Source organism: Rhineura floridana, chromosome 1 (genome assembly GCF_030035675.1).
Source record: "Rhineura floridana isolate rRhiFlo1 chromosome 1, rRhiFlo1.hap2, whole genome shotgun sequence".
Lineage (NCBI taxonomy): Eukaryota > Metazoa > Chordata > Lepidosauria > Squamata > Rhineuridae > Rhineura > Rhineura floridana.
In genome coordinates, this window is record NC_084480.1 from 18329161 (window position 1) to 18342807 (window position 13647).

A 13647-nucleotide genomic window follows, 5' to 3' on the forward strand; every position below is an offset into this window, starting at 1 on the left:
AAACCCATTTCTAATGACCTAGAAAGAAGCCAATGCTGGAAAACCAACCCTCGCAGAAATGTTCTCACTCAGCCATCTGCTGAACGCGAAACTGAAGAAAATGAGGGGGAAAGGCAGACTACAGCCGTGCCTGCCTCCATCAGACAATAGAGGTGTCTGCCATTTTGTATCCTGTCAAAGGGGATGGTTGCAATAGACAAGAATAATGAATTTGTACTGACTTTCTTTTTGTACCTTCTGCCAAAATAAAGGTGCATATCATGCCAGAGTGGTTTCAGTCCATGGATCTGTTACAGTGTGTGTGTGGGGGGGTATGGAGACATCTAAACTGCATATTCTAGGCCATTGGTGTTCAGTTTGTTTTTCTTGCCTTACTCCATGGATAGGGAAACTGTGGCCCTCCAGATGTTGCTGATCTACACCTCCCACCCTCCCTGACCATGCTGATTGGAGCTGTAGTCCAACATCTGGAGAGCCACAGGTTTCCCATCCCTGCTCCAACTCCAAGCAATCAGTAGTTGGGTTGCACCCCATGTAGGATAGCTTTGAATTAGAGTACTGAGGCCAAGCCCATGGATCGGTATATTGACCAGGTCAGGGTCCATGAAGTCGGTGGTGTGAACTTGATGCTAGAGCATGAACTGCAGCAAGCATAAGGTGGACTGAATGGTCTCAAAAGGATATGTTGCCAGTCGACCTATAGGAATGGTGCACTTGTTATGACCAATCAGTCACAAATAACAAGTGGTGCTTTTGGATGGGAATGTGCAACTTCATGTGCATCAGAAGGCCAATCCAAGCAGTGCAGTGCAGGCTGTCTACGGCAGACATGGCTAGCCTGTGGCCCTCCAGATGTTGCTGGGCTCTAACTCCCATCCGTCCCAGGCCCCGTGGCCAAAGGTCAAGGATGATGGGAGTTATATTCCAGCAATATCTGGAGGGTTACAGTTTCCCATCCCTGGCCAAAGGCTGCATAGTGAGTTCATGGCTGCGGAAAGATTTGAATTAAACTAGGGATGTGAATGAATAACTATGCACTTTTGCATATGTTAATCCATAAGTCCATTCTGTCCTTTTAGAAAGCTGCCTTATACTGAGTCAGGCTATTAGTCCATCTAAGTCAACACTGTCTACACTGACTGGCAGTGGCTCTCCAGGATTTCACACAGAGGTCTCTCTCAGCCCTACCTGGAGATGCCAGGGATTGAACCTGGGACCTTTTGCATGCAAAGTGGGTGCTCCAGCACTGAGCTATGCCCCCCTTTTTTAAAAAAAATGGCACAAAATATTTAAACTCTTAGTTCAATAAACATATTAAATGTTTTTTTCTTTTAAAAGCAAACATTTCTAAGTATGTTTTCCCCCCAAAAAATAAATTTCTAAAACATATTGTTATACTTTTTAGAGCTGAGAACTCTGTTAGAACATTCAGGAACTGGATAACTAAGTTCTGATCTGCACATTAGCCCAGGCCAGTGTATATTCACTAATAGGCAAAAAACGCTTGCGGTTTAAGAACGTAGCTATAGCCAAAGATATTTCTATCCCATGTTTGGAAAATAGACCCACTATTTGTTCTGGATGTTTGTGCTCCCTCTGAACGACCAGATCCATAGCCTAGGGGTACTCCTAGATTGATCTTTGTCATTAGAGGCCCAAGTATCTTCTGCGGCTAGGAGTACCTTTAACCAGCTTTGTCTGGTTTGTCAGCTACAGCTGTTCCTGGACAGGGATAGCCTGACCGCTGTAGTCCTTTCTTTCTTTCTTTTCTTTCTTTCTTTCTTTCTTTCTTTCTTTCTTTCTTTCTTTCTTTCTTTCTTTCTTTCTTTCTTTCTTTCTTTCTTTCATTCATTCATTCATTCATTCATTTATATATATCCTGCCTTTCCTCCCAGTAGGAATCCATGCGTTGGTAACCTATCATTTCTCTATCTTCTAATTAGGGATAGAAGGATCTGTCAGTTCCAGTTCTCTCTGTTTCTCATTTTTCCAATCTTAAATTCAATTCTCCACATTTCTGCAACAATTTGCAAATTTAAAAAAAAATCCTCATCAGCATTTTAGTGTGAATTTCTCCTAATAAACACATTTTTTATGCAGCTTTGGCGAGCGTCCACGTTTTTGCAAGCAGTTTCTCCTAATATAATGCATCTTTGTATGTTATTTACACTAATACATTCATTTTTATGCACACTTTCCCCTAATATATGCATGTTTGCAAACACCGCTTGGTTGGAGAACTCATAGCATAATTTGGATAAGTGCTGAATTCGGAGGATGGCTGTGTTTCGGTTCTCATATTGTTTTGGAAAGTGTGAATTTGATAGATTCGGCTTTGAATGCAAACCGAATTGAATTTCTCCCCCCTCCCTACTTCAGACAGAGATAGGTTTTTTACGTAGTTGAGCAGCATGACAGATGAATCTAATGGTATATACCATTATTACTTCAGTTGCATTTCACATGCTTGCTCACAGCCTTGTCTTAACCATTGGTAATATTGTATACATAGAGTTTAGAGAGAGAGAGTTTGCAGAATGAACAGCAGAGTGTCTTTGCGGTGGAAGGGAAATTTTAACAGCTTCAACCCAGAGATCTAGCAGGTTTGACTTCAAGGCTTCTGTGATGATAATAGCATTTATATTGTATTTGATTGTTCGTGTTTTAGTGCTTAATGCACACACATGAACTCAGTAATAACAAGCCTGCCTTAGTATTATTATCCCAAAAGGCTAGACTCCTAGCAGGGGCACCCAAGGCGGAATGGTCAAAGCTGAGACAACAGACTAAGATGCATCCAGGCTCAGAGAAAGGCAATGGTAAACCACCTCTGAATACCTCTTACCATGAAAACCCTATGAACAGAGTATCCAAAATGGAACATGAGATAGTGCTGGAAGATGAGACCCCCCAGGTCAGAAGGCACTCACCGAGCTACTGGGGAAGAACAAAGGACACGGAGGAGTAGCACTGTGACTAATGATGCCACTGGGTGAAAGCCAAAAGGAAGCCCAGAGGCTGATGTGCACAGATGCAAAAGGAGAGTCTGGAGTTGTATGATCTGAACAGGGTGGTTTATAGCAGATGCTATTGGAGGTCGCTGATACATAGGGTCACCATAAGTCGTAATCGACTTGAAGGCACATAACAACAATGAATCCTATTAAGTTGAATAAGACTTAATCCCTGTTAAGTGTGTAAAGATTTGCAGCCTAAATGAAGTTGTGGCTATGGTGAGATCTGAATAAGGGACCTTTCTCTCACGCAGCTCACGAACTGAACCAGGTTCATGCACACCAGCTTCCAGAGGGTTATTGGCAGGGACAGCCCCAGGCCAAATGGCATCACTACTTTTGTGCAACTTTTGAAAACTTTGTTTTTATTGCATATGTATAACTTTGCATTTCATTACGTGGTGCACGATTTGCATGCATGATTTGTCCCTTGTCATATAAGATGATAAATCTACACATACGGATCTGATCACAGTGACTTGCACACCTACTGCTTTTTGAATGGGCAATGATGTTGTAAAGTTTCCCATCATTTTTTCATTGGTTTGTTTGTTTAAATGATTACAAGGCTGGCTAGGCGTGTCAGTGATGTACAAGATGAACTATTTGCACTATCTATTTCAAACGTCGAGTGGATAGTTAAGCAGGTATCTTTGACAAGCCCCCAAGCCAAGGATCCTTATGCCTTGACACCCCAGACAGTTGCCTAGTGTCCTGCTCGTAAATCTGGCCCTGTTTCTTAGCATATGTAGTTACTCTTTCTGCTTTCCCAGTTTCATTGTATATTCTTCACCTCTCTCAAATTCTCAGATCCTCCAGCATTTTCCTAAACCAACTCACCGTAAAGATTTATAAGTCAGGCCTGGTTCCTCTAAATCCTGATAGAATGGTCCCTGTGCGCTCTTCAGTCACACCTAGAAGGAAAGTCTTACCTCATTAAGTCTTCATATGGCAGATCGAGGCACGTGTGTCTGCTCGTGGCACGTGGGCTTCCTTGCAGTGTCAACTTTCATTTTTAATTTTTAGCTTCTGTGGCTTTAGAAAGGCTGTCAAGAATGACAGCACACTTTGAACGGCCCATAAGTCTGATTGCCATCCTGCATAATGAAGCCCCTGGCATCAGCCAAAGGAACATTAAATGTCACTGAAGGGTAGCAGCTCCTGAAACAGCCAGAGGGAGTCAGTGGAGCTTAGTAAGACATCTCTGTTCACTCTTGTCTATGCAAGCCCATCCACTACTTTCTGTTGCCGTTCTAGTTCTTACTGAGCTGTCCCAAATTACCATGAAGTAATTTTAGGAGCCTCCATGGCATAGTGGTTAGAGTGTCAGACTAGGACTGGAAAAGTCCTGGTTCAAATCCCTACTCAACCATGAAGCTCATTGTGTGACCTTAGGATACTTTCTACCTTTCAACCTAGCTTACTCTGCAGGGGCCACATCTGCGCTACATATTTAAAGCAATATTATACCACTTTAAGCAATCATGGCTTCCCTCAAAGAATCCTGGCAACTGTACTTGTTAAGGGTGCTGAGAGTTGTTAGGCGACCCTGTGATGTTCCTGTATTAATGTATATATGGTAAGTGCTGTTTGTATAGAAGATACATGGTAAGTGGAATGAAAGAGGAGGGGGGAGTAAATGAGCAGTAGAATGCTGGATGATTGGCTGAGTGTTTGGATGGCTGAGAGTATAAATGGAAGGATGACAGTTGAATCTGGGTGGACGTGAGTGGGTTGTTTTGGTGGAGTTGGGAGGTGGGTGTGAGTTATGTCAGGAGAGTGTGGAGAAGGAGGGAGGTGGAGTTCGGATTAGTAATAAGTCAAATATCACAATAATATATGAAACCATAAGCTTGTAGATCATTATCAAAGTTATCTTGTTATTAATGTCATTTAATAAAAACTATATTTGGTTTACCGAAGGCCTGATCCTTGGCTGGGGTTTCACAGACCAGAAGGGAGGGTAAGGTAATAACCAAGGCTGAAGGGAAACAGTAACAAATGGTGGCAGCGGTGAAGAGGAGAAGATAACATTATAAGTATCCAGAGCAACCCCGAGTTATGAGTTATCTGCATTGATACAAGGGGGTTGGGAACAGCATAGGCACACAGTCACGAATGTAACCGGATAGAGAGACTCAGGCAAGGTCTCTGGGAACATTGGTTGTAGAACGTGACTGGTGGTGCTGCCTAGCAGGGGGATCTATTGAGATCTGTGCTAGAGCGGAGAGAGAAACCATAAAAAAGGACAGTCCGGACTGGTGGAGTCCCTGGTGGTGCCTAGTGAAAGGCAGTAGCCACGAGCAGGTAGGAACCTGACAGGGAGAGCCAGGGAAGGGTGTCACAGACCCCTATCTCCCTCACAGAGCTACAGTTCCCAAAGTGGTTTAATAATCAATCCCTGTTCCCAGATGGGACAAGGACAGAAGTGGTGGAAATAATGGTGAACTTCAGTTATTTATTTTATTTATGTATTATTACATTTATATCCCACCCTTCCTCCAAAAGGGAGCTCAGGGTTGCAAACAACAGTGATAAAACACTAAACACATATTTTGAAGGGGGGGAAAACATTAAAAACAAGTTAGTTTCAATAGATCCTGATTTGGTGGAGCACCAAGTTTAGCTATGAATTTCAATGCATCCCTAGATGGCAGGCAGCTGGAATAGAAATATAGTCTAGGGGAACAGCTCACTGTACATTAAAAACCTTTGCGAAAGTTATAAGCTGCTTGGGTTAGGGAGTTGTCTAGCACTTGGTCAGACGAGCTCATGGGTTGGACACTTCCTTTCTCCCAAGGTTCCCGAGCTTTCGGGACATTGCTTAGTTTTACCCCAAACCTTTAAAATATCCCTTTGTGTTCATTTCCTCAGATTTGTCTGGGCTGCAACTAGTGTCTGGGACTTGGGGGGGGGGAGATTTAAATTGAAAATGCATTCTCTGTGTTTATGCAGAACCTTATTTTATGTTCCAAGCAATGTTGCATCTGATCCTTACAGGTGAAGCAAATTCCTATTTTGAACCAGATAATTATGAGTTTGGACAACATGGCTAGCAATTGTTTATTTTTGAGGGGCTGCAAAGACCAAGAGAAGAAGCAGAAGGAAATGAGCACCAATACACTTGTTCTGTAAGCATTAGGAGAGACTAAGTAACCTTAATTATACACAAGAAAGCTTTTGCAAGTGGGCCTCTGCTTCCCCTTGTAGCTAGTAGCTAGTCTCTGGTGCCTGCAGTTCATTAGTACAAAAATGTCCCCATTATTTCCCTAGGATTGGATAGTCTGATTCTGCAAAAGTATAGCAATGATATATTTTGGACCAGTGTTTCATAGTATCTTATTTGGTGCCTAAAGGGAAATACATGCACACCCCAAGGCATTCTTAATTATAAAATACCTGGAGAATTCACCTGGCTGTAGTCTTTCAACTGTATGTTTTGTACTGCCTAGTTGTCCACACTGTGTCAGCTTTTGCAAACAATAAAAGTACCAGTCAGAGTTCAACAGCCTGTTCACTTTCCAATAGAAGCTCACTGGGTCATCAACCTACCTCACAGGAATGGTGTGGGGATTAAATGAGGAGGGTGAGAACACTGTATGCCACACTGAGCTCTTTGGAATAATGGTGGGATATAAATGCAATAGATAATAAATAAATAAATCATGTAGATAAGCAGAGATGCTATTACCTCCACAATGAAGTGTTTGGGTCTTGGAGGCTTGATCTGTGTTGCATGACTGATTGCTAAGCTCTAGATGTTCCCACTGCCATACGTATTAAGATTTTTTTTACCTGCAATGGATTAAACCACTTTGTTGAATGTTAAGGCATGCTTCTCATTTGCATGGCTTTATGCAGCCCAGGCCTCTGGGATCAATAGCATGCAAGCACAGAGTTTGGGATCTGGCTTGGAATTGAGCACCGTGAGAACCGCCGCTTTCTTTAAAGATGGGCACGGGAGCACTAACACACATTGCATTATTATGGTTGTTGTAGTAGTAGTAGTAGTAGTAGTAGTAGTAGTAGTAGTAGTAGTAGTAGTAATAATAATAATAATAATAAATGTATATCCCGCTCTTCCTCCCAAAAGGAGCCCAGGACAGCAAACATGCAATAAAACACTAAAAACATCTGTAAGACATCTTAAAAACAAACATCTAAAAAATATTTATAAACAAAACATCATAAAACACCTGTTGGAAAAAAAAATTATTGTTATGTGCCTTCAAGTCGATTTCAACTTATGGCGACCCTATGAATCAGCAACCTCCAATAGCATCTGTCATGAACCACCCTGTTCAGATCTTATGAATTCAGGTCTGTGGTTTCCTTTATGGAATCAATCCATCTCTTGTTTGGCCTTCCTCTTTTCTACCCCCGTCTGTTTTTCTCAGTATTATTGTCTTTTCTAGTGAATCATATCTTCTCATTATGTGTCCAAAGTATGATAACCTCAGTTTCATCATTTTAACTTCTAATGATAGTTCTGGTTTAGTTTGTTCTAACAGCCAATTATTCATCTTTTTTGTTGTCCATGGTATGCGCAAAGCTCTCCTCCAGCACCACATTTCAAATGAGTTGATTTTTCTCTTATCTGCCTTTCTCACTGTCCAACTTTCACATCCATACATAGAGATCTGGAATACCATGGTCTGAATGATCCTGACTTTAGTGTTCAGTGATACATCTTTGCATTTGAGGACCTTTTTCTAGGCCTCTCATAGCTGCCCTCCCCAGTCCTAGCCTTCTTTATTTTATTTATTTATTTATTTATTTCATTTTTAAACCGCCCATAGCTAATAGCTCTCTGGGTGGTGAACAAAACAAGATTAAAATACAATATTACAATAAAATTACAATAAAATCAGCAACAAGTTAAACGAAAAAAAAAATTAAATGAAACACATTGAACATTAAAATGCCTGGGAGTATAGCCAGGTCTTAACCTGGCGCCTAAAAGAAAGTACCGAAGGCGCCAGGCGTATCTCCACAGGTAGGCTGTTCCACAGTTCGGGGGCCACTACAGAAAAGGCCCTAGATCTAATAACAATCCTCCGGGCATCCTGATGAGTTGGTACCCGGAGGAGGGCCTTGGATATTGAACGAAGTGAACGGGTAGGTTCATAGCGGGAGAGGCGTTCCACAAGGTATTGTGGTCCCACACCGTGTAAGGCTTTATAGGTCAAAACCAGCACCTTGAATCTGGCTCGGAAACAAATAGGCAGCCAGTGCAGGTGGGCCAGGACAGGTGTTATATGCGCAGACCAGCGGGTCCTCGTTAACAACCTGGCTGCCGCATTTTGCACTAGCTGAAGTTTCCGAACGGTCTTCAAGGGCAGCCCTACGTAGAGCGCGTTACAGTAGTCCAGTCTAGAGGTTACCAGAGCGTGAACAACTGAGGCGAGATCGTCACTGTCCAGATAGGGGCGTAGTTGGGCTACTAAGCGAAAATGGTAAAACGCATTCCGTGCCACCGAGGCCACTTGAGCCTCAAGCGACAAGGAAGGGTCAAAAAGGACCCCCAAGCTACGAACCTGTTCCTTCAAGGGGAGTGTAACCCCATCTAGAACAGGATGAACATCCACCATCTGGGCAGGGAGAGAGCTCACCAACAGTGTCTCAGTCTTGTCTGGATTAAGTTTCAGTTTATTAGCTCTCATCCAGTCCATTATCGCGGTTAGGCAACGGTTCAGCACATCAACAGCCTCACCTGAAGAAGGTGAAAAGGAGAAGTAGAGTTGTGTGTCATCAGCGTACTGATGGCAACGCACTCCAAAACTCCTGATGACTGCACCCAGAGGCTGCATGTAGATGTTAAAGAGCATGGGGGACAAGACCGACCCCTGAGGGACTCCACAATGGAGAGTCCAGGGTGTCGAGCAATGTTCCCCAAGCACTACCTTCTGGCGACGATCCGCTAAGTAGGAGCAGAGCCACTGCCAAGCAGTGCCCCCAACATCTTCTGTTGAGATTACTTTAGTCTTCTTGATGTTCAGCTGTAATCCTGCTTTTGTGCTTTTCTCTTTAACTGCCTATAACAACAACAACAACAATAGTCATTTCATGGAGATCTACAGATCCCCTAATTCCCATCGTGCAGGAATGTCCAAGATACATAAGGCTTTCATGAAGCCTTCACCTCTGCTGCCAAAAATTGAGTCTTCTCCGCTGGCTGTTGCCTCTAGTAAGTATCACATACATCAGGGACAGAGAACCTGTGCCTTCCAGATTTTGTTGGACTCCAAGTTCCAACAGCTCCAGCCACCATGGCCAATGAGCAGGTATGATGGGGGCTGTAGGACTACAGGTTCCCTATCCCTGGTGTGAATATGTGGAGATGTTGGGACTGGCCAGATTGATAATGGCACAAGTCCTGGCACATGACTGGATATGATTGATTGATTGATCATTTGCTTCCTGTGAGGCATCCCAATGCAATTTACAGTAAATACATATATAAAACCATTATACACACAAACATATATACACAAAAAAAACCCAATAGCATACATAAAAACAATTTTAAAGAAGCACACATGCACACACAGCACATACTGTACATAAAATCAATCCATATCCAATACAGATACCAGCCTGGATAAAAATCTCCATTTAGAAGGCTTGTTGAAAGAGGAACACCTTTAGCAGGTGCCAGAAAGACAACCGTGAAGGTGCCTGTCTGATATGTAATGAGAGACACTTTCAGGTCTATGGCAAGATCTAGAGGCACTGCCAATGTTCCAGTGTTTGCATCAATCGTTCAGATTTTATTTTAAATTATTTATGGAACAGATCAAAATTCATTCTGCCCAGTTCTGTCATATTATAACTATACATAACACTTTTTTATTATTATTTTCTGTTTTGTATCACTGTACTGTCTGTAACAAAAGGTGTGGCATTTTTTTTTGTAACAGCCCTGCTATATGCAGTGGTTTTTCAGTTTGAAGCAATGGCTCATTATCTGGCCCTTGCCTTCCTACTGTGCCGGTACTTCAGGTACAGTCTGACTGCATTTAACTTTATCCTCTTTGGGCAAATGAAACACTCATGGATGTGGATAAATGTAAGGGAGCAATAATTTAACATTGTTCTTACCCTTGCCAGACTTGTAACCAAGCAACAAATGGACATGAAAATTGAGCCGAACTCTCACTCCTCTCCAGGTGGCCCGCTGAAGTTACGGCTGGCTCTTGTTGGCAGAGCAGTTCAGGCTACGCTCATTATGTTGCCCTGAGCTGTAATAATCAGCCTGTAATTACTAGCCTGGGTACAAAATAAATGGCTAGAGAAGGAGGAGGAAAATGGGAATTACGTTGTGTACAACAACTGTTTCCTGTTGGATTAGCTTTCATTTTCATTTTGGTCTTTAACTTTTACATCCATCCTCAGATGTGATAGCGGTGATCCAGTGATGACTACTGCAGGCCTGTGAGAGCATGGACTTTAGCAATCGTTTTTGTTTGTTTCTTTTGTAATTGCAACTACTGCTAGTAAACCTGTCGGCTGCTGATATATAAGAGGTCTATCCAGGGCCAGTTTCAGGCTTGAGAAGACTCTCTACAAAGCCCCTTCCTATTTTAAATTTTAAATTCCACACAATAGCCCAGAGTAATGCTATGTTAGGTGCTGTGGGACATTATGGGACATTTTAAATGGTGGATCATTGCTGCCTATTACCCAGGCCCTGCCAGAATGCCGTGGCCCTGGATTGCCCAAGAGTTCTGAGAGCTGAGGTCAGCCTTGGATGTATATAAGGAACAACCATGTATACTTCAAGGGCTGCCTGATCCCCTATATCTCTTCCCAAACTCTGAGGTCACTGCTAGTGGTCCCGCATGGCTCAGATGTATGGTTCATATCCTCCAGGCGCTGTGCATTCATTATTGTGGGCTCAATTTTATGGAATTCCCTTCCAGCTGAGGTCAGAGAACCCCCTCCCTGTTGAACATCCAGCACCTACTGAAGACTCTTTTTTTTATTCCAGCAAGTGTTTTAACAGAATTCTGATTTTTAATCTTAACTGGTTTTTATTTTCATGGTATTGAGTTTCTTGCACATTGCTTAGAGATGACTGTAATTCAGTGTTATATAAATTATTGAAATAAATAAAAGTGAATATAGTTATTGTAAGGTAATACAGCCCATTGATTTTGTGTCTAGGGTGGAGGTGTCAACTGGGTTCACGTCTCTGTTTTTGGCATCGAGCATACTATAGGGGACTGAAAAAGCACCGGCTGTTTATTGTTAATCCTCTTCTATAAGCAAGACTCCAGACAATAGGAGAGCCTCAATTTAAATGTGAAGGTTTGAACTAGCATATTCAAATCACACAAAAAAATGACACTCGATGACGGAGAATAAAGCAGAAAGCGACGTTTCTGGCAATATTACAGCCGTCTCAAGCAAAAAAATGGCATTTGGTTTAAACAGAAATTAATTAAGCAACCCCTTTGTCTACTGTCTTTGTCAGAAGGTGCGGTTGTCATTATGTCATAGGATTCTACACAAAGGATCCAGTCTGCAGCAATTTGCGTTAGCACCTTCCTTACTCATGGCTGTTGTCCTTAATCTTTCGTTGATTTTTACAAATGCTGAAATCAGAGTCAAAAGTGAAGCAGTAAAGTTCATATGTGCTCCCACAAATCCCTACACAAACTTCAGAAATATTGCTCCATCTGACTCCAGCCAATACATGGTAACATGGGTATGCAGATAGATAGGGATTAATGCTAGCCATGGGAATATTCCTCTCAGTTCAGTTCAGAAATTGATTATCGGTTTTGATTTTTAGAGAACTTTCAAGGGGAAAAAAAACCTCACACATCTGGCCCAAGAGCCCTGAACTGACTCATAAAGTTATTTGTACAATATTTGATTGGCTTCACATTTCAACTCTTTCCCACAACCCTCTGGAAGCAGATATGGAGGAAAGATGGGGGCAATGCAGGGAAAGGAAGTCCTGTTGCACAAATGAAAATCCTTGCACTAAAGGGACATCTTTGTTGGATGGAACCCCATGAGATGAAAGAACTTCGCTAGCTGCCTCAGTTCTCAGTGGCTCTCAATGAATTCTACGATGCTGCTCATTTATTAAGATCAGACAGATTAAGTTTATTTACATATGCTGCCTTTTCACACTGAGCTGTGCCAAAGGGCCTTACAACAAACATTCAAAATATCAGAATACAAAGCAGTGGGACAGGGGAGAGAAGTCAGTCGACAGAGCCTAACAATAAATTCAAATAGTTGCAAACACAGAATAAATTTGATATTACAAAATAATTAGTCTAAACTTAAATACCCATGTTCAAAGCAAAAAAGAAAACTAACGGACAATAGAGCTTCAGGTGCTTGTCTTGCTGTACGCTAAGGACCCTCTGCAGGCTGGCTTAGATAGAGTCCAGAGGGGAGGGATCCACCAGGCTAGATGACGTACAGGCAGCTCCCTCTTCTTTCCTCCAGAGAAGACTAATAGCAGCAAAAGGGAAATGTTGGGGAGGGCAATGATGGTAGGTCAGCCTCACAGGACCTTCTCTCGGTCCCACCGGTCAAAACAGCTAGGCTGGTGCGGACCAGAGAGAGGGCTTTCTCGGTTTTGGCCCCCACCCTCTGGAACTCTCTTCCCCTTGATCTTCAACATGCTCCCTCCTTAATAGGCTTTCGCCGAGCCTTAAAGACCTGGCTTTTCAGGCAGGCCTATAAGAAAGAGGTGGATTAGTTTCTCTGTTGTATTAACTGAAGTTGATTTTAAATTAATTGTGACTGTTGCTAATGTATATTGTGTTTTTATGATATTGTAAGTCGTCTAGAGTGTCCGCTAACCCGGACAGATAGGCGACTCAAAAATAAAATTTATTATTTATTATTATTATTATTATTATAGGTCCTCTCCTCCAGCCTCCTGAACGTTCCAACTGCTGTTGCAGGTCTTACTGCCCAAGTTTTTCTCCCACTCTCATAACACTAGAACTGGGGTCCTTCCAATGGAAATGAATATTGGAAGATTCAAGACAGGCAGAAGAAGGTATTTCTTCCAGAGCTTGGAAAAGTTACTTTTTTTGAACTACAACTCCCATCAGCCGAATCCAGTGGCCATGATGGCTAGGGCTGATGGGAGCTGTAGTTCAAAAAAGTAACTTGTCCAAGCTCTGATTTCTTCATATAGCACAGAGTTAAACTTTGGAATTTGCTACTACAAGAGTAGTGGTGGCCACCAACTTGGGTGGCATTAAAAGAGGCTCAGGCAATTCATGGAGAATAAGGCTATCAATGGCTTCTAGCCATGATGGCGATGTTGTATCTCCACTGTCAGAGGAAGTATGCCTGTAGCTACCAGTTGCTAGGCATTGCAAGTGAGGGGAAGGCTGTTGCAGTCAAGTCCTGCTAGTGGGTAGGCCTTGTTGAGAACAGAATGCTGGACTAGATGGGCCATCTAATCCAGCAAGGCTCTTCTCCACTACAGAGGCTGTCCTTGAGTGCCCACAAGTATGATCAATTAGAGTTGGTGGACATAAGCGATAGGGCCTTCTTTGTGGTGAGGAACTCCATTCTTATGGAACTATAGCAATACAGGCCTTCAAATATGGCTTGAAGACTCATTTCTTCCAGGCTGAAATCCAAAGAAGGG

At 42.5% G+C, this 13647-nt stretch overlaps 1 protein-coding gene across 4 annotated transcripts in view; it reads left to right on the forward strand.

The window, feature by feature from the left end:
* The window catches only part of DCC (DCC netrin 1 receptor), an 882319-nt gene that overhangs the window by 826952 nt on the left and 41720 nt on the right, over window positions 1-13647 (forward strand). The window contains exon 27 of one of the 4 annotated variants that reach the window (XM_061614649.1): window positions 23-196. The exons of the other annotated variants lie outside the window; for them this stretch is intronic. Coding sequence (XP_061470633.1) covers window positions 23-150 — 128 coding nt within the window. The 3' untranslated portion in view covers window positions 151-196. Of the gene's footprint in view, window positions 1-22; window positions 197-13647 lie in introns of those variants that run through there. 4 annotated transcript variants of the gene reach the window in all.